The sequence below is a fragment of the Lupinus angustifolius genome, chromosome LG09, assembly GCF_001865875.1.
Source record: "Lupinus angustifolius cultivar Tanjil chromosome LG09, LupAngTanjil_v1.0, whole genome shotgun sequence".
NCBI lineage: Eukaryota > Viridiplantae > Streptophyta > Magnoliopsida > Fabales > Fabaceae > Lupinus > Lupinus angustifolius.
Genome location: NC_032017.1, coordinates 9554590 through 9576882, shown reverse-complemented (window position 1 = coordinate 9576882; position 22293 = coordinate 9554590). Strand labels below are relative to the sequence as shown.

The following is a 22293-nucleotide window of genomic DNA, read 5'->3' as shown; positions in this document are numbered from 1 at the left end:
AGCCTCCTCCAACTAACCTCAAAGCAACACTTTTCAGAAACTAAGGTATTCTCTCATTCCCCTCTAGAGAGAACTAAAGGAAAACCATTCGGCGCTCTATCATCTGGAAGATCATCTCACCCTCATACCTTCGAGATTCCGGAAATGGCTCAACAATGTATGTTCTTCTTCACCATGAACTCATTTGGGGTTTCTTCGGTCTGGACCATGGATGTTCCATTCGGGTGTATGTATGGGCATACACATTAGGTTGTGGGAACAAAGCCATGGTCATAAGAACTTCCGCATTCACTCTATGGATTTCGGATGGAGAAGGAATTTCTCCAACAGCCTGCAGATAAGAGAGCCATAGGTTGCAAGTGAGTTTTTAAAGTTAAGCATCGTGCAGATGGTTCCATAGAAAGACACAAAACTAGGATGGTTGCAAAAAGATACACCCCAACAGCTAGCATAGATTACTTTGATTTGCACACCAGGGAAACATAAATGTTACCTTCTATGCACATGTTTTTCCTTTTCTACTGCCAATGATGAATTGTCAAAGGATCATGCAATTCCCTTACCTACATCCAGTATTGTTGAAAAGCGATCATGGCAGATGGCGGTGGTGTTTTTTGGTCTACCGCCATTAGCCAGCCATTTCAGAAATTCCGTCAAATTCGCTTGTCCACCTTTTCCTTAAAAAAGCTGTCATGGCAGTATGGCAATATAGCGGCCATGGTTTAAATGGCAGAAATTGAAGGTTTTTGGGTTTATGGGTCGGTTTTTTTGTAAAAATGGATCGGGTCAGGTTTTTATGGTCCATTTATGGGTTAAAACCCTAAATACTTTCTAATTATGGTTCTCTCTCCCTGATGCCTCTCTCTCTCAAACCTAGGTTACTTTGTCATCGCCTTCTATCATTGCCACCGTCATTGCTGTCGACATCGATGCTGCCACCGCCACTGCTGCTATCGCCTTCCATAAGCTTGTCTATTTCCCTTTCTCTATGCCCAAACCACGATTCGTGTTCTCTATCTCATTCTATGTTTGCCTTTCTCATTTCTTTTTTAGTTTCACATGCGTATGCATGTGCGACTTTATTTATTTATTTTTTTTAATTTTAGAACTTCTTTTTTCCTAAAATTATTATTTGCTGTTTTTTAGGTTCATATTTTTTTCCAGAATTTCATTTTTTAATTTCGTTTATTTTTTATTTTATTTGTAGAATAATTTTTTTAATTTCAAATTACTTTTATTTTATTTTCATAACAATTGTGTGACTTTTTGTATGTATGTATTTATTTATTTATTTATATTTCAAAACTTTTTTTCTTTTTCCTAAACTTATTATTTGCAGTTTTTTTATGTTGGGGAGGAGGAGGATAGTTAGAAGATTAAATTTTTACATTTTATATTTGTGTTTTACTTTGATTTTTAGTTGGGGGTCTTTACAAGATTTGTTATTATTGTTTATTTTACTTTTTAGTATCTTTATTTTTAATTATCTAGTAACCTTGTGAAGTTATGAGACATTAATACTTAATGATTTTTATTAAATTTTATGTTATTGTTTGATTTTTGTTTTATTGTATTATTATTTTATTTTTTCTATTATGTTATATCATGTATTTATTTGTTGTCAACTGCCATGATGATGTCCGCTATTTTCCCGCAACGCCATCCGCAATGCTATAATGGCTGAATTTTGGCAACCACCATGGGCTGCCATCCGCTATGGACAATACTGCCCACATCTAATTTTGATCACACTGATCATTTCTTAGATTACTTCCCTATTAATACAAATAGCCATTATGCTCCTAATTATGAAGCAACAAATGTTGTTGAGTCATTAGACCATAATCTTGTAAAGTCTTCTCTTAGGAGGTCCAATAGAACAAGACATGCTCCCATACATTTTTAAGATTATCATTGTCTTCTCACTTCTTCCAAATATTCCATTCCTTTCACTTCAAAGTATCCATTGTATCAGTTTGTAGGTTATGACAAGATGTCCTCCAAACACAAATAGTTTGTATTAGCTATGTCTAGTTCTGTTGAGCATAAGTCTTATACATGTGCTATTTTATATGACTATTGTGTAAATTCTATGAATGATGATTTAAAGGCATTACATATAGAAACAATACTTGGATATTAACTTCACTGCCAGCAGATAAGAGAGTAGTAGGTTGCAAGTGGGGTTTTTAAAGTTAAGCATCATGCATATGGTTCCATAGAAAGACACAAAACTAGGTTGGTTGCAAAATGATACACCCAAACAACTAGCATAGATTACTAGGAGACTTTTAGTTCAGTTGTCAAGATGACTACAATCAAAGTGTTGCTTGTCATTGCTTCAATTCAAAATTGGCATCTCCATTAGCTTGATGTGAATACTGCATTTTTGTACGGTGATTTGATTGAAGAAGTGTATATGAAACCTCCACTTGGTCTGAAAGTTCCTCACCCATCTTTGGTGAAGGATGAAGGAGATGATGGGTTATGTAAAGAAAAAGCAAGTAAGTCTAACATGAAATAGAAATTGGTTAAGATAGGATAGTAGTTAGAGTTCAACTAGTTATTGTTAGTTACTTTCAATTATTAGTTTCTATTTTTAGTATATATACATTTTGTATCTTTGGGCGATTCCAATTTTAATGAGAAATTACACTTTCTTGATAATTTTTAAAAAGGTTGCATTATTTTCGTAATTTTGCAATCAACCCGTACTAGCTAGGTAAATTTTCCTATAATTTTCCCATGAGAGCGCAATTGCTTCATTAATTATATGAAAGTGTCAAATAATTGTAAAAGAAGAAGTCACATTATGTAGAAGCAAATAAATCTACATTAACTCATTATCATTTTATCATTATATACAACGTTTCAAAACTTTGTCTCCTAGAGTTCATTAGTTCTCATTAGATTTCACTTTTTTATTTATTTTTAATGTTGTCATATGATTTCTTTAAGTAGAAAGTCTTAATTTCATAATACTTTAGGTATGACATCATACCTCAATGGATTATACCGTTTAACAAATGTTGCTAACATTATCAAATATTTGCCTTAGAAATTGTTCAAGATATGCACTTTCATTATTATGAAAAATACTATATTAGAATAATAATTATCTAGAAAATCATACAGAATGATGATGCACAAAATTTTACACTTAAATTATATCACATTAAATTGGTTTAGAAAGTTATCTCGTAGAAGTTGTTTCAATCTTTAATCTTGCATATGACCAAAGAGGCAAAGAGTGTTCTATTGTTGTAGAAATAGACTATAACCCAGAGGACGGTCCCACATGCACATGGATTGAGACTCCTCTCAAGTAATGAATAGGCAAGTGCATTTGTATTGCATTTTAAATAAAAGGAATATAAATGTCAATATGTATTGCATTTTCTTTACTTTCATATAGCATTTGCCCCTCCATTAATGAAGAGGATTCTCACTCATGCATATGAGGGGTAAGACACGTACCCCTGATTTTTTGTAAAAAAATATATCACCTACTACTCTTCAAACCAGTAATGAGAAGTCCACGTAGAAAAAAGTTGCCCATTAAAAAGGTGAGCACAAATTAGAAGTTAGAAGTTTGAACAACATAATAAATATGAAAGTTTTTATTTCATACACAGACCAAGCTTACAAATGTTGTTTCATTTCACTTATTAACTGATTGATTTTTTATATAGCCCTTTATTGTTTTATATTTCATTGTTTCTATTCTGCATTTCATTTTTTTTCCATTATCTGTTTAATACATTTTCTATCTCGCTGTTTTTATTCATTTCCAGCTATTTTCTTTTATTCTTTGTTTGTTTCAATATTTCCATTTCATTGTTTACATTGTTTCCGTTATATTTTAACACTATTTTAATTTCATTGTTTTTATTCATTGTCTTCAAGTGTTGTTCTGTTATATTTATTCTTTGTTTACTAAATTGTTTCTTATGTTTCATTCTTTCTATTCACTCTTTGACTATGTGTAATTTATAAGTTTATTGTTTCTATTATGCTTTGTTTCAAGTACATTATCATTATGTCAGATATCACAATAAACCACGGTCCTTCAACCGCGTTTGATAGATCGACGCCGTTAAAATGAGGCAGAAGAAAATCCAAACGCTCTTTCAAGCAAGCGATGTACATTTGGATAGGCGGATATAACTTCAACAACGCATGACTGAAAAAGCGCTAAACATAAGTGATGTTAACGATGGCTTGAATGAGTTCTGTTTAACATTGCACCTTTAAGGTGGGGCTGTTACATCTATTCCACAAATCTTTATTACAGAAGTGTGATGAAGATGATAGTAACATCACTTTCTTATATGAGCATTGTTGATTGGATACGAAGTTTACATATCTAAAAATTTAATGGTGGAGTTATGCGTCTTTTTATTTGTTTGCATATCGCCAAGGACAACAGTAGCGATTGACTTTCCATTTGAATTTATATATGTTGTAGTTCACGCTAATGATTTTATTCCATTCGTTTTTCAACTGTTATTCTGTTTCAGTAAGTACTCTTTTTATTTTCTCCCTATTTGTATTTGTCTAATTAGTTATTATCTCCTTTTATAATTAGTCATGACACCCAAAGAGAAGAAGATAAGAGGAAAAACAAAGAAACCGAAAATAAACTGAAGATAGGAGGCAAAAAGATAAAGAGAAGTTTTGTTAAAAAAATGATATTCCTACAAAATAATGTTTGCAAGAAGTAAAGAAGTAATTTCAATTTTGCTTAATTTACTGGATTTGATCTTTGTATCTCTATGTCTAACTTTTTTTATTTTTGTTTTTGCAGTCATCCTTAACTTTTTTTTATTTTTGTTTTTTGCTAATGAATTTCTGGACGATGACCCTGAATATGAAGAATTTCTTAATTCTCTTTGTCTAATAGGGGATGATTTCTTTGAGTGAACAATTATTGTTAATTTCTTTTTTGTTGCTTTTCTTTTGGACAATTGTGTAAATTCCATAAACAATTGTATTTGTCTTTTGGGTGTTAATTCTATTTGATGTTGTGATCGAATTGAACATTGTATTTTAGCAACATATATATCACTGTTTAATTTGAAGAATAATTTTTTTGTTTTTGTTCTACAATATAACTCATCAAATATTCATCAACATAATTGTTTATAATATATGTGTTGTTGTTGATAATTATATGTTATTGATTACAAGGTAATTTTTATGCTTCTTCTTTAAGGTAATTTGTAGTAAAGTGATTGACCCTAAGAAATTATCTACATTGCAGAGACAAATTATTTTGACTTTGTGTGAGCTTGAAATGTATTTCTCACATTCTTTTTTTTTACATAATGGTTCATCTAAGCATTGATCTTATTCAAGAGACACAAAAATGTGGTCCTTCTTATATGAGATGGATGTAACCTTTTGAGTATTATATGAAGACATTAAAAAGGTATGTGAAGAACCGATTAAGATCAAAGGGTTGTGTTGTTGAGCGATATATTGTTGAAGAAACTCTTGATTTTTGTACCAGATACCTTACCGGTGGTGATTTCATAGACATTCTAAAGCCCTAGTATGCAAAAAGAACATTTGGCAAATAGATTATTGGGAATCAAATATTAACTATAACAAGAACCGAATTGGAGCAAACGCACTTATATGTTTTACATAATGACGATGAGGTTGAATCATATGTTGAAAGACACAAGGAGGTGCTTAGGAAGTCTAACCCGAGTAAGAATGAAAATTGTTTCTAACGAGCATAATCGGTGTTTCATAAAGTGACTAAAAAATCACATTGTTGAGAAGTAGAATATAAATGTACATTCAGTGTCCGAAAGATTGAAATGGATAGCTAATGGTTCAAGTATTAATGTCTTATCCTAACTAGTTACCTAATTAATTGGTTCACGTTTTATACGAAGAAACAAGATGATTAAAGTAAAATTCAAAATAGTGGTGTGACTCTTGTTGCTCGAACTTTACATATGTCAAGTGCAAAAGATATAAACTCAATATATGTGAATATGTTATACTTTGGCGCCAATGAACGAATATGGGAATTGGATTACACAATGTTTTGGGTGCCGATTTGTTGTTGTTGTTGTATGTGAGTTGATAATAACAATGACTTTCGAGTTGATGAATTAGGATTCATGCAGGTGGATCTTAATAGGCTAGGATATAAAGATGAGTCATTTATTCTAGCATCACAGACTCAACAAGTGTTCCATGTTAGTAACTCAATTGATATGAAATGGTTCATTGTTCTTTTAACTAATAAAATAGTTGTCAATAATATTGATGACCAAGAATATGAAGATATTAATGTTGAAGATTATCCTTTTTTTGGGACATCACAGTTACGTGAGAACGAACCAATTATGGATGATGATTTATATACAAGGGATGATCATGATGAGAGACTTTGGATGAATCAATATGTTCTTCTAAACAATAATATTACAAGCCAAAACAATCAAAGAAAAGGAAAAAATAGATACATGGCTTTGTATAATTAGAGCATAATTTTGTTTGTTTGTAATTTGCATATATTATACTTATATTATTTGTTTGTAATTTTATGTATTCTACCAAAATATAATTGACATGATATTCATTTTTTTGTAATTAATTCATACTGTATTTATGTAAATTATACAAACTTCTTACATGTATTAATGTGTTTGTACTGTTGAGAATGATTGTGCTAGCACTACGCCAGAATAGCAAAACAATCATGCTTAAAATTGTCATTCAACAGCGTTTATTGGGCATTGTCTATGTGAGCTAAGTAGAATATAGGGTTATATTCAACAACATTTTTGAAGGGCTTTAGAAAATAAACATTTCATCACGCTCACTAAAGCAAACGTTGTCTTAAATGTCTACTTTTAAATAAGACATAATCTCTTCCAGACATTATATCAAACATGTAACAAACATGTCCAATTCTAGAATAAAAGAGGTCCTTTGGTTGCCCCCTGCGCAAGGAACTGTCAAAATCAATACTGATGGTGCTGCTAGAGGCAGCCCTGGCCCTTCAGCTGGTGGTGGCATCTTCAGAAATCATAAGGGACAAACTATGGCCTGTTTTGCTTGTTTTAATGGCTGCAATGGTGCTCTTTTTGTAGAACTCACTGCTGCCATGCTTGTTGTTAGATTTGCTCATGGAAAAGGTTGGCATAACATTTGGCTTGAGTGTGACTCAATGATAGTGGTGGACATCTTTTATGACAAGGCCAATCCCCTTTGGAAGCTCTTAAGCAAGTGGAATCAATGCACAAAGCTCCTTTCATCACTGAATTGGGTAGTTTCTCATATCTATAGGGAGGGGAACACTTGTGCTGATCAACTTGCTAATTTTGGTTTAACTATCCAAAACATAGTTTGGTGGAATCATGCCCCTAGTTTTATATTGGAGGAGGTTAATAGGAATCGATTAAATCTTCCTAACTTTAGATTTGTTTCTTAATTTCTTTCTTGTTGTTCTTCTTCATGGTTTAATATATTTGTTTGGTGCCTTGGCACTGTTGCTTAAAAAAAATGTTCAATTCCATCACATTTACCAGAGATTTGACAATATAAACATCATTAAGAAAACTCAATTCATAAATCATTGCATGAACTGATCTCCTTTAGTTTCAAATCATTAACCCAAAAGATTATATGTAGTAATGAAAGGGACAAATGTGATGAAGATGCAAAGGACAAATCAACGAATTTCTTCTCTCCCTTAACTCAAGAAAGAAGAAGACAGAAATACATAGTCTAGATTCAACATAATAAAATCAAATTAAAATTTACATAGAAAATATGGATGAAAAATATAATAGTCAAATGCAAGAAATACATACAGATCTTGCAAGTTTGGTAAATCACCAATAATTCCACATAGCTTCAACCTTGACATTTCCTATGTTATAAAATAAGCAGTTAACATATATGTAAATGCAAGCAACAAGAGTGAATCAAAGAAAAATAAATAAGGTAAAATAAGATAATGATTCACCTTGTACTCGAAAATAGGAACTAAAAACTAATAACTTGCTTAAAGGAGAAGAAGAGTAAGAAAAATAGAAAACTGAATAATAAATATATTATTGTGTGTGAGGCTTTGTTTTTAAATTTGTAAAGATTTGCGCTCACTAAAACAATCACTTTTTGAATATATGATTTTTAATAGTGTTTATTGTAATGATTGTTGTTGATATGTCACATTTAACAACACTTATTTAAGCAAACACTCTTAAATAGATTCAAATCTTCAAATCAATCACGCCTACTTCAAAAAGTGTTGTTAAATATCAAAATTCTTTAAAAAAATTAGTTGTCATATTATGTTCAACTTTTGATAATGGAATGACAAATAACATAATTTACTTACCAAATATGAGTTTTTGTTGTAGCGAATCACATACCTTAATATTCTATTTTAATAATATTGGTTGGTGATTTAGAATTTATTTTTTTGAAGTAATAAAAAATTGCATTTTTCGTATATGTATATGAACAAGTTGTGTTATATATGAAAAACTAGCATATGAGTTTCTGTTAACAATTTGGATTATTTTCGTGTAATATTTACTCGAGTTATACCTTTCAAAATAAAATTAAATAATTTTATAAATACATATTAAGTAATAACTAAACATGTGTTTTTTGAACATGTGACTTTTAACGGCGCTCATTAAAACAAACATTGTTAAATGTGTGACTTTTAATAGCGTTTATTGTAAATAATGCTATTGATATGTCACCTTTAACATCACTTATTTAAGCAAGTGTTGTTAAGTATATTCAAATCAACGGCACTTAGCTTAAATGCGAATTCTGACTTAGTGGCTATTGAGAATGTTTGTGTTGTAATAAATGTATGTGCATATATTAATGTATACAAATCAACATACATTGCTCTTTGTGGGAAGTGTTGTTGTATGTATACAATACAACAATGCTCCTTGTAGGCAACACTGTTGAATATAATTAATACAATAACTTACATTATATACAGCACTATTGTATATTATTAATACAACAATGCTCATTGTAAGTAACATTATCATATATATGTGTTGTTGAGAATATTTATGAACAATAATATAGCGCATATTTTAGCCAGCACTGTTATATGCATGAAATATATAACAACGCTTGTTGGTACATACAATAGCGCCCACAAAAGCGTTGTTAATCATGACTATCTACTACTTCACTCACATAGAAAATATTGTTATATATCTAAAATGTGCACTGTTAAACGACAACTTTGGCATAGTGTATAATCTGTTTGCAATGATTTTACCTGTTAATTGCTACAATAACCATAGAAATAGTCTTTTCAGATAGGAAGTTTGTGAAAAATATGTTGCATAATCAAATGAGATGTGCATTGATAAATATTTGTCCAATGACTTATATTGAGCGAAAAGTCTTCTACAACATTGACAATGACTAATTTATTCAACGATTTCAAAATATAAAGTATGTATAGATTAATTATGGAGTGTGAAATTTATTTGATTAGTTATATATTTTGTGATTTTGAGATTAATATTTTCATCTTTTTATATATATTAGAATTCATTATTTTAATTTTTAATGTATATTACACACCGTACTCCCAAATGTTAGATTACCCAAATAAAATTTACTTACATTTCAGGGATTTACATTGTAAAATTGTAAGTCCAACATAAAAGTTAGTCTTCCAACCATGCTTATGCTTATGAAGATATCAATAAAAATCTTGGATGTTTTATATGGTAAAGTAATATATGATTTTCCAAGAAGAAGTAACCTAAGGACATAGAAAACAGGCTGGAATTTTATGAATGATTGCAACCATATAATCCAGCTCTTTCCTGACATATAGAAGAATGAAATAAAGTTGAAGATTCTTCAAACAAGTCGTTGAATACTTATCCAAGTCAACTCCAATAATCTCTTCATTCCAAGACCAATTCAGAACTAGTTTGAAGTATTAATTAACATCTTGTTAAGCAATTGTTTGATTGTATAGAACTTTGCACCAAACGATAGTAACACTTTAACAATCAAGTCCTTGTCTTTTTTTTTTTGAAAATAAATATATTGAAATTTTATAAGAAATATTATATACCAAACAACTTTTCATATATCCTCCAATAAACTTACTTAAAAATTATGTTCTAAAGCTCTTTAATTATACTTCATTCTGATCACAATATTTATTGAGGGAATCTTCGTGAGGATGTCATATTACAACCACAATTAATGGTGGATCTTAATATAAAATTTAGGAGGATAAAAATATTTAAGAATAATTTATAACTAAAATTAATTGAGTAATAAAAAATATAAAGAAACATGCATAATTGTTCCAAAGTTTCAAAATAACATATTAATTATAAATAACAATTAAAAACGTTAAATAAAAATGTACATTAGTTCAAATATCTCTCTTCATTATGTTATATAGGCATAAACTCATTGATGATTAAATTAGAGGTAATTAAAAAAAGAATGAGATTAGTAATCATTCTTTTAGTCATAGACTTGTGAGAGAGGTCAAATAAATGAAAATGTGTATAACCTTTCATAACAATTGTTGTTTAGCTATTCTGAGAAATGGCATAACCATGAAGGAAGAAGAAGCAAACAAACTCAATCTTCTTGGTGAAAGAAAAAGAAGAAGAAAGAAGAAAGGGAGAATATCTTGCTATGATATTTTGAGAATCAGAAAGTAATGAAATTTCGAAAATTTACCCAGCTAATGTGAGTTGATTGCAAAATTATAGAAGTAGTGAAACTTTTATAAAAATTATCAAGAAGATGTATTTTCTATGGAACTCATGACTCTCATGTACGAGTTTACAAGAACTCGTGACTCCCATATACGAGTTTACAGGAATTCTTGACTCATATGCATGAATTCTATTTTTTCTCTCTTCTCGTGTCTCGTGGTTCTCATCTACTAGTTCCATTTCTACATTTGAAGTCTAACACAAACATGATTCTCTTCCATTTCTTTGTGTGAGCTTTTGGATATATTATTTTTGCAACAATATGCTCACTTAGACAGTGACAAGTTATGCCTATTCACAATCTACTCAATCTCATTTGCTTCTAATTTCATAGATATTCTTTCTTATGGTTATTACCCTCTCTCAATCTCATTTATTTCTAATTTCAAAGATTTGGACTCTTTTTTTTATTTTTGCCAATTATCTACTTTGATATGACTATGGTACATGTCTTTAGCAACCCTATAGAAAGAAAGTTGGAAAACTTTGGTACAAGACATGAACAAAAACATGGTGGTGCCTCAATGTCCACTCACCACATGCTTTACAAGTTGATGAAAATGATGGTTTGTAGTCATGCATTTGATGAAAGGTGGTCTACGTGAAAGTGTCTTTGCAATAATGCATCCTTCAATAAAAAAAATACTTGTTCTATGGCTTTGTTTTTATGCATTGTGTAGGAAAAATAATTTTAAAGTTAACCTACAATAGTTGTTAAATTTCCTGAAAATTATATGTTAAAATTGCAAATTCTTAACAACTTGATTTAGCTCACAAGATAATTCACCTCAAAGTTGCAGAATTTCACCAATGACACAAATAATACTTAATAAATGAACTATATTTGTTTTTCCTTAATTACTCTTTAAATTTTAATTGTTGGTGAAATTGATCATTACACAAAGACGTTATTAAATTAATAAACTTTTAACTCATACAATTTGTATTAACTTCGACGGCAATTAGATTGTTATTATATATCAATATTATAGCATTAATCATTTTTAATGGTTAACTTTACTTATTCTTAATCAATTAGTATTTTGATGGTGATTTCTTTCTATGGTTGACATTGTTTAACTTGCATTCTTAGATCGATATTATTGTGAGTCTATTAACAACAGTTTTCTTGTTGACTCCATTAGTAATTTAATAATATCTTTATATAATGACTATTTTCACCAACTGATATAATTTAAGGGGTTTTAAGGAAAAAATAGTTTAGGATATTTACTTAAAATACATATAAAAATTAAAAGAGTTTAATTTGCTCCTTTAAACAAAATTTTGATGACATCCCTTAACACAACCATTAAAAAACTACACGACAACCTTAACAAATTAATTTCATCATGGATTTTAGTATATATATGAATATAATGGAAAAATGAAATAGCATTACTATCTAAAATATGTATAAATGCAATTAAGTCTTAAAAACTATCTCTCCATAATATGACATCTATGAGCTTTAAAGTAAAGTGCGATATCTGAATCAAATATTAAATTAGAAGAGGTCTCGTATTAAGTTTAACATGGTTGATAATATTGTAGGGTCAAAGATTAATGTGAGTGACCTACATCAATACCGTAAGGACATGGACCAAAACGAAAATAAAATAAAATGTCGGGACAAAATTAATGTGAGTGGCTAACATCAATGCTGTAAGGACATCGACCAAAATAAAAATGAAATAAAATGTAGGATAAAATTAAAACTACCAACATTTATAAGGATAAAAATCATGTTTAAGTTTATTTTAAAAATTATTTTTCTAAAACTATTTATCAGAACACTATATTTACAAGCATAAATAGAGAGTTTTGGTTTTAGTCTCTCTGAAATAGAATTTTTTTTATTTATGTCCCCATTGACACGGTAAGAACATCATGTTCATACTTGACGTGTTTATAAAGATAGAAAATGTATTTAAGCTATTTTTGACAATAATTTTCTAAAATATTCATCATATATATATATATATTTATACTTTTATGTTTTGCTAATTTTTGTATATATTTTGTACATGTAATTAAGTATTTTTATTTGGCCATAAATATATCTTTAAGCGACATTTGTTGGCGATAAATATACTTTTATTAATATATACACACTTATCCTACCTACCAACAACATGGTGGTCTAGTAGTATAAAATCAAAGATTTGATTCCTAAAAACGACATTTGTTGTGAGGAACAACCATTCATCCTGAAATGGATTAGTTTTTTATCTAACAAGAGTGAGAGGATACTCTTTAGTAGTACAAAAAAAACACTTCCTCCTACCTTCCCTCAAATGGATTTGGCCATAAATATATATTTAAATTTTAGTAGTTGGTTAACATAACCCTCTAAATATTATTTTGTTGACTACAAAGTTGACTCATTTTTTTATGAGCATAACATTTATGCACGATGATTAAAATTATTATATCATTCATCATTTATTTATATTTTTTAAAAGTCAATAATAATAAAGTATGAATGGTAGATAATGTAATCACATTGTATAAAACCAATCATATACCTGCTTATCATCCATTGTCATCCTATATATACCTGCTTATTAGGTAGAACCAATCAAATATCCACTTTTAAAAATGTAAGACATAAATGATATTAAATTTCATCATTACTATTCACCTATGGAGTGACTTAATAAAGGATGTAAAAAATGTATGACTAATTGTCTATAATTTTTATATATTGTTTCTGCATCATACATCATTTATATTTAATAATAATTGACTTTTCAAAAAAAACCTAAATAAATAGTAGATGATATAATGATTGTATATAATTTTTTACAATAATAATAAATAGATATTGCACTAATAAATTATATATGGGGAAGACAATAATTTTAATAATACTAAGGGTATTCCCTAATCTTTTATGTAAAAAAATAATTCTTTCGATGTGGGTCCAAAATTAGAATGTGACCTTGGAAACGACTATGGTGAAAGACTAGTCGTTTTTGCATACCTTTCTTTCTATTAAGAGTAGAAACGACTATGAACAAAGAAATTGGAATACGAACAAAGAAATTGCCTTTGGCTGCCCCTCACAAGGACAATGGAATATGAGCAATACAAAGAGAGAGACACACATTTTTGCAACCCCCGTTTACTTTGACTATCAGGATTGCATCTAGGGTAGGGTTAGCATGGTTCATCATCTCTTATTTATTTATATATGAGGAATTAGTTTACACTCAAATAAGTTATATTAGTTATGTTCAATCTTATTCATTTTTTTTTTTTTTTGAATCCAATGGATCATAGAGGTAAGATTTAAAAGTCATCTAATATTCATCTTAATCTCTCTCATTACTTTTTTCACTCAACTCTATATTTTGTTGGATTTAAAAAAATGAATGGATGTGATTTAGTATAATTAGTCTAATTTAATGTAGGTGTAAATTGAAGAAATGAAAGTTAACTTAATTATATGATATGAAAGAAAGTGAAAATTATTGAATTGAGAAATGTTGAAAAATAAAAAATTTAGACTTATTAATTTTAAGTTAAGAGAAAATAAAGTTTTTCTATTCATTTTCATTACATGAGAATAAAAAAATTTAGTGGATCTCATTGTCTTTTTTTTCTTTCCAACCAAATGATGGGAGAAAAAGAATTTCTTCTACTTTTTCTCCTCACCTTTTCTTTCATTCTATTTTCATTATAATCAAACATAGGCTTAAAGAAATCAATGGTTCCGGTAGCATGAAGAAACAAGACACATAAAAAGAACAATCAGCCAATTTTTTAAAAAACATAAGTTTACTTATAGTCCTTCTAAATTATGATTTTTTTTTCTAATAGTACTTCTTATTTTCACAAGTTTGTCCAAACTTGACGTGTAAGCCAGAACGAAAATAGAAAAGAAAGTTAGGGAGTGTACATAGAAAATATTGTCTAAAGGAATTTCAAAACTGAAACTTACCTCGATTTAAAAGCAAACTTTTTGTAATTGGATATTAAAACATTCAAATATATAAGACTCATTAAAATAATGAAAGTATGAAACTATAGGAGGTTTGTGTAGGAGTAGAAAAGTTAGGGGTAGTTTGTGTAATTCCAATTGATCGAGTATTTTTGTCATCTTTACAAAAGTAAATTAATACAATAATATTGTAAGACTCATACTTTGGTGCTTTCATGACGTGGTTTTCATTATTAATTATAATAATATAAATATCTCATTATATCAGGAGATAATTTATCTTCTTCAGCCAATAAAAATATGACATGCATGCAATTTTATTTAACTTTATAAACATTTTTATAGAAAATGATTAAACATGACACATGTCATGATTTTAGTGGTTGGAGGAGAGAGCCTATCTCCTTATACTATAGATATTTTATTCTCTAATTATAATTATATTTTTTTCTTCATTTTCTTTCAATTTTCTGCCATACCAAACAACTAAATATTCATTATACTTTCTACTTATTTTCTCGTCTTAAATTTTCTTTCCTCAAAATAAAAAATGACTCTATCATCCCTCAAGAAGACCCAAAACTACCTCAAGGACTATTGTGTCCCTATATTCTTGGGAGTCAACTACACTTAGATTTACAACCATAATCTACATGTTATCACTACTATGGGTAAATAATTTCAGAATAATGAGATGAGGGGACTTAGAAGAAGAAGAAATAATAATGACTTTTTAAAAATATATTTCGTTAATTGTTCCAAAAAAGAAAATATAAAATTTTGATTTTATTCTGACGTGGCTTCTATAAGGACATGTTAATGTTTTTATTCAAACTTAATGTTGTGGCCAACATCAATATAGAAAGGGAAAAAATGTAGGGACGAAATTAATGTGAGTGGCCATCAACAATATTGTAAGGATATGAACCAAAATGAAGATAAAATAAAATGTAGGGTCAAAATTAATGTGAGTGACCTACATCATCACCGTAACGACATGGGCCAAAATGAAAATGAAATAAAATGTAGGGATGAAATTAAAACTACCAACATTTATAAGGATAAAAATCATGTTTAAGTTTATTTTAAAAATTATTTTTCTAAAAATATTTATCAGAACCCTATATTTACAAGCATAAATAGAGAGTTTTGGTTTTAGTCTCTCTGAAATAGAATTTTTTTATTTATGCCCCCATTGACACGATAAGAACATGATGTTCACACTAAACCCTAAAATGTACATGTAATAAAGTATTTTTAATTTGGCAATAAATATATCTTATTAATTTTATTAAGAAAAAAAACAAAAAAAATATACCAACACAAAAGTTGATTACATAATAGAGTAAGTTACATAATGAGACTTTGTTACTATAAATCATAATATGGCACTAACATCTTTGCCACCCTAAGTAACATAGGAGACATCAAACAATGATCAAAATGTTACTACATTTTCTTCTTGTACTACTTTGGCTTCTTACTATTGTGGTTATGATTCAAGCTCAAGATCTACCAGGTTTGGTTATCAAACTTTTAAAATTTGTTTCTTGAAGTTGCTTAATTATGCATTCAAAAGTCATAGTTACATATTACGTTGTACTCGCATGCAATACCAAGTGGTTCATGACGAACCGGGCTAAATGAGGGAATCATGTAACCACCGAAATATGTATGTATGCCTTAACTTTTTCTTTGTTTCCATGTGTCAGGATTCATTAGCATAGATTGTGGGCTCCCTGAAAATGCTAACTACACTGATGATACAACAGGCATATATTACACATCAGATGATAAATTCATAAGCAGTGGTGAAAGTGTGAGTTTATCATATTCACAAAGAAAGACTTATGAAAGGCAACTATGGTATGTAAGGAGTTTTCCTAAAGGAGAAAGAAACTGTTACAGAATAAATGTGACAAGTGGTACTAAATATTTGATCAGAGCCGATTTCATTTATGGAAACTATGATGGTCTAAGTAAGTCTCCAATATTTGATCTTTATATTGGAGCTAATCCATGGGAGGTACCATTATCTACAACACTTATCTCAAGGACTGAGATCATTCACTCTCCACCACTAGATTTTATACATATTTGTTTGGTTAACACAGACCAAGGGACACCATTCATTTCATCTATAGAATTGAGGGCTTTGGAAAATGATATTTATGACACTGAATCAGGATCTTTGGCACTCTACAGGAGATATGATTTAGGTTCCACATCTGACTCAATATATAGGTCAGTGAGTTATATTAGCTCATTTACATTATTATGCAAAAGTTTCTTCAGCCCTTGACATAACAATAGGGTTGTTGCTGTCTGTTTCCGAGTTGGTTTTTAGAGGGGAGGAAGAGAAGCTTAAGAGCCACAAAATACGAAAGTGAGATGGCTCTGAAGCCTTCTCTTTCCCTTGCTCCCCCTCCAAAACTTAACTCACAAACACACTCTTAGGGTCTGTTTGTGAGTTAAATTTTGAAGGAGGAAGAAAAGGAAAGGGAAGACTTGAAAGTCATGAAATACACTCTAGTGAGATGGCTCCGAAACCTTCTCTTTCCCTTCCTTCCCCTCCAAGATGTCACAATCAAATAATGAAAACAGGCTCTCTCTATCTATGGGGTAAGGCTGCGTACATCTGCCCTCCCCATATCTCACTAGGTGAGAGTCTCGTGCATTATGTTGACAGTTTTAATAATTTCTTGAACATCTATTTAGAACAACATTGGGACAACTTCGCTATTTGCAACTTCATGCACGGCTTACATTATTTGCCAAATTTCATTATAGGTATAGTGATGATGTTTACGACCGTATATGGATGCCCTTTGGCTTGAACCTATGGACACAAGTAAGCACTTCACTTAGCAATAACGATTTGACTCAGAGTGTATATGAACCACCAGCAATTGTGATGAGCACTGCTGCTACACCAATAAATCCTAGTGCTCCTTTAACTTTATCCTGGCATGCAAATAATGAGAATATACAATTCAAACTCTACGTGCACTTCAATGAGGTTCAAACGCTGCAACCAGATGAAACTAGATCATTCAATATCACCCTAAATGATAAGTATTGGTATGGATCTATGGTACCTTCATACCAAAATGTAAGTACCATATATAGTCCATTAACTTTGTCTGGAGTCACAGAGTATCAACTTTCACTTTCTAAGACAGAAACTTCAACCCTTCCACCTATCATCAATGCCATTGAGATTTATATAGTAAAAGATCTCTCACAACCAGAAACTGAACAAGATGATGGTATGCTCTTTATCTAAAGTACAATATGCTTGTTAGTACCTTATGTAAATTTAAACTTTCTATAATTTGTTTTGAGGCTCTTCTTGGATCTAAAAATACTAGTTGATGCAATCACAAACATCAAGAACACTTATGGAGTGGATAGAAATTGGCAAGGAGATCCGTGCGCCCCTGTCGCATACATGTGGAAGGGCCTAAAATGTAGTTTTGATGGTGATAAACCCCCAAGAATCACATACTTGTAAGTTTGATATTCCGAAACATAAAATATTCATAAATTCAGAAACTCTAACCATGAACTCTACCAGAGATTTGTCTTCGACTGGAATGACCGGGCAAATACCATCTTACATCTCCAATCTCACTATGCTGCAGTACTTGTGAGTAAATGATGGAAATATTCAGTTAGTATTTCCTTTTCGTGTTCTTGAAAATTCATAATTGTAATAGTGCATGTTTGATTGCTTCTTTCAGGGATTTATCAAACAATAGATTAAGCGGGGCAATACCGGATTTTCTGACACAAATGCAATCACTGAAAGAATTGTGAGTTAATCCCTTATTAGTGCAAAAAGCTTTTTTCTTGGTTATAAAAGAGAAAAAAAGTGTTATATTTTGTTTCCTGTTTTTGGCAGAAACTTGGGGAATAACAAGCTTACAGGTTCAGTTCCAACTGGGCTTGTTGATAGAACAAAGAAAGGTTCACTATCATTGAGGTATGCATATTACTTATTTAAGATGAATGTTATGTAAACTTCTCTATTCTACAGGTATATATTGTTTTGACTGTTAATATGTTTCTGATATATGCATGCAGCATGGAACTATAATGCATTTTAGAAATGGTGCAAGTTTCATTACTGCTTCTTTCTTTGCCGAAACATTTTCTAAGAAACTCGAAAACAAGAAGTTCCAACCAAAGCTATTGATATCACTTTTCTCTTGTTCCATTCGTGATTTGACATTATTTTCATCTGAACAATGTTAGCGTGGGGGAAAATCCGAATCTGTGTGCATCTACTTCATGCAACCAAGCGAACCAACAGACAGATAATCAGATCACGAAGAAAAAGAAAATGAATATAGTTATTCCATTAGTAGCATCAGTTGCTGGATTTTTAGTCCTCTTAGTAATTGCATCTGTAACTATCATAAAGAGAAAATCACGAGGTAAGTGCTAACGCCACTTACGACCCTTCGATTTTGGTTAATCACACACATTCTTATTTCATTGTAATTTGTAAACAAGTGAAATTATCAGCTATGAACAATCATGTGGAGGCCAACACTCTAAACGGATCACAATTAAAATCAAAGCAAAGAGAGTACTCATATGAGGATCTTGTTAAGATCACCAACAATTTTGATAGAGTTCTTGGTAGAGGTGGATTTGGACCAGTTTACCATGGCTTTCTTGATGGCATTGAAGTAGCTGTTAAGATGCTTTCCCAATCATCGGTACGAGGATATCAGCAATTTCTAGCTGAGGTAAGTGGTCAATTTTGCATAGAAGTTATTGATCTCAACCAAAACTATTATTTACCATGACATAAAAGTGGCCTTGAATTTCAGGTTAAACTTCTCATGATAGTTCATCACAGAAATCTGACTTCTCTTGTCGGATATTGTAACGAAGAGGGCAATATAGGACTCATCTATGAATATATGGCAAATGGGAACCTTGATGAACATCTTTCAGGTATGTTCATAAACTTTTCAATAAGATTCAATCAACTTATACTAAGTGCTTTTGGAAATACTCAGATTTGATTATACAGGAAAAAATATCAAGGCAAAGTTGTTGACATGGGAAGATAGACTGAGAATAGCCATAGATGCAGCACAAGGTTAGTGAGACAACTAGATATGCAAATTTCTCCTTCCATATTTGATTCGTTGGGTCGATTTATTCATGGTCAAAATCGGATGACAGGATTGGAATATCTGCATAATGGTTGTAAGCCACCTATAATCCATAGAGATGTGAAATGTACAAATATTTTGTTAAATGAAAACTTGCAAGCAAAAGTGGCTGATTTTGGCCTATCCAAAAGCTTTTCTACCGATGGGGAGACGCATTTGTCCACTGTTGTTGCTGGAACTCATGGTTACATGGATCCTGAGTAAGTGCCTTAATTACATGGTTTACTACCATTTCCATTGGAACAACATTCTATATGTTGCAGAGATAATCTCATTTGTTCATGTTGATCTAAATCCAACTAAAATTGTACTGAGGAATGAATTTAACTGTATGATCTGCCATGCAGTTACACCATGTCAAATAGGCTCACAGAGAAAAGTGATGTTTACGGCTTCGGAGTTGTTATTTTGGAGATAATCACAGGTCAACCTGCAATTATAAAAATGCATGATGATTATAAGATTCACATAAGTCAGTGGGTTAGCCCCATGATTTCTAATGGAGATATCGAAAACATTGTTGACTCAAAACTGGAAGGAGATTTTGATACTAACTCTGTCTGGAAAGCTGTTGAAATAGCAATGGCTTGTTTGTCCAAATCTTCCAAAAGGCCAAACATGAGCAAAGTGGTGACCGAGTTAAAGGAATGTTTTACTGCAGAGTTAGCTCGAAAAAGAACCGACCGCGACACTGAAAACCAATATTCAACTGAGTTGGTTCCCTTGAATCTGACTATTGATTTTGGTCCCTCAGCTAGATAGTACATTCCTGATGCTAAAGATAAGATACTATGATGTGTTTTGATTTGTTTGTTGTTGGTGTGTTTATTATAGTCTAGCCATGTTCCACTGATGTTTTCTATCAAGCAATTCTACTATTTCATGAATAAACAAGTCAAAATATGTTTTGCTTCTTTTGCTTTTGAAGTGAACCAATTCAAGTAGATATCTGTTAACAGAACCTATAAGTTGTATGCCAGTTAAAACTCATGATTAAGATGTAAGAGGCTTAAACATTTTCTTCATCCTCAATTTATAATTGAGTTTTCTCATTGTCTCAGCCTCTGCCTCTGCCTGGGTAATGAGATGAAACATTGTATCCTATATGCATGAAAGTGAAATATCTCATGAATTTAAGGTACAATAACCACTGACAAACACATGAATCTGTCCCTAATTTAGCTTTCATCAGCTTAGGCCATCAAAAATTTCAGTCACTTCCAAGGAACTTAAGTGCACAATGTTTGGTTTGTATGTTGGATATAGGATAAGTGCAGATCACTAAAAATAAGATGCCAATTCCCTAAGTATATGAATCTAATATCAATATAACATGCCAATTCATAATCAAACTAGTCCCATAATTGGTTCCAACCGATGATGTAAAAACCATACCGTATCGGCCGGTTCAACTGGAAAACCGGTGAACCAGGCCCTAACCGATACGGTACAGATGTTGAGCCATTCAAGTACCGAAATCGGTCAAAACCGGTGAACCAGTCAGTATTTGACTAAATCGGCCAGTTTGTACCCAATTTTTTAAAAAAAAAAAACTTAAAAACCCATTACAAGGTGACTCATCTTTCCAACCATTCTTCAACACTTCAAGACACATGCTTCCAAGGCATACTTAGATTACACATTTTGGTTCCTAACATTTGTGTGTAATCTTACTATCTCAATTACATTTGTGTAATCTTGGAGTATTATGTGAAGATAGAATTTGGGGCAAAAATATAATCTCAATATGAAACAACTTTGACTTCTTGGTGTTTAATGTTAAAACTCCAAATTTATTTGTTTTGTAGAGTGAGTTATAAACTTGTGTTATTTATTTATATTTTGCGGTTGTTAAATGATACTTTTGGATTGATATAAGTTTTGTAATTTAGACTTTGAATTTGTTAAAGACTTAAAAGTTGTTTGTTTATGTGAATTTTGACTAGAATATGAATTATAAATTTGAGTATCTATCTATTTCAATTTTTTTGTTCATAGTTATTAAAACCGTACCGTACCGGCCGGTTCAACCGGAAAACCGGTGAACCGGTCCCCTAACCGGTACGGTACAGGTGTTGAACCGGCCAAGTATCAAACCGGTCAAAACCGGTCAAAAATCGGTCCAAACCGGTCAAAACCGGTCAGAACCGGTGAACCGGCCGGTATTTTACTAAACCGGCCAGTTTATACACATTTATATATATTTTTTTTTTAAAAACTTAAAAACTCATTACAAGGATGACCCATCTTTTTAACTCTTCTTCAACACTTCAAGACACATGCTTCCAAGGCATACTTAGATTACACATTTTGGTTCCTAACATTTGTGTGTAATCTTACTATCTCAATTACATTTGTGTAATCTTGGAGTATTATGTGAAGATAGAAT

At 30.9% G+C, this 22293-nt stretch overlaps 1 protein-coding gene and 1 long non-coding RNA gene across 3 annotated transcripts; one reads left to right on the top strand and one right to left on the bottom strand.

The window, feature by feature from the left end:
- On the top strand, positions 7645–20803 carry LOC109356646 (probable LRR receptor-like serine/threonine-protein kinase At1g05700). Of its 2 annotated transcripts, none has more exons than XM_019600075.1 (14): positions 7645–7655; positions 16137–16231; positions 16425–16956; positions 17503–17981; positions 18084–18222; positions 18290–18361; positions 18456–18527; positions 18617–18697; positions 18970–19151; positions 19243–19469; positions 19554–19680; positions 19760–19828; positions 19915–20104; positions 20252–20803. In XM_019600075.1, the coding sequence occupies exons 2-14, from the start codon at positions 16147–16149 to the stop codon at positions 20664–20666; spliced, it is 2670 nt and encodes an 889-aa protein (XP_019455620.1). In that variant the 5' UTR covers positions 7645–7655; positions 16137–16146; the 3' UTR covers positions 20667–20803. The 2 variants fall into 2 exon arrangements, with proteins under 2 accessions (XP_019455620.1, XP_019455619.1); XM_019600074.1 differs by having other exon boundaries at positions 19231–19469.
- Positions 11767–16880, bottom strand: LOC109356651. The gene is made up of 3 exons (XR_002108767.1): positions 16771–16880; positions 13327–13329; positions 11767–11792 (listed from the first exon to the last, which is right to left on the bottom strand). It is a non-coding gene; the product is annotated as an uncharacterized LOC109356651 (long non-coding RNA).

Bases quoted from the DNA above. Each gene is read 5' to 3' on its own strand.
- LOC109356646 (XM_019600074.1), top strand. From the start codon at position 16,147: ATGATCAAAATGTTACTACATTTTCTTCTTGTACTACTTTGGCTTCTT. The intron at 18,698-18,969 runs GTATGCATATTA...GAACAATGTTAG, and splicing joins AAAGGTTCACTATCATTGAG to CGTGGGGGAAAATCCGAATC. The intron at 19,152-19,230 runs GTAAGTGCTAAC...TTTGTAAACAAG, and splicing joins CATAAAGAGAAAATCACGAG to TGAAATTATCAGCTATGAAC.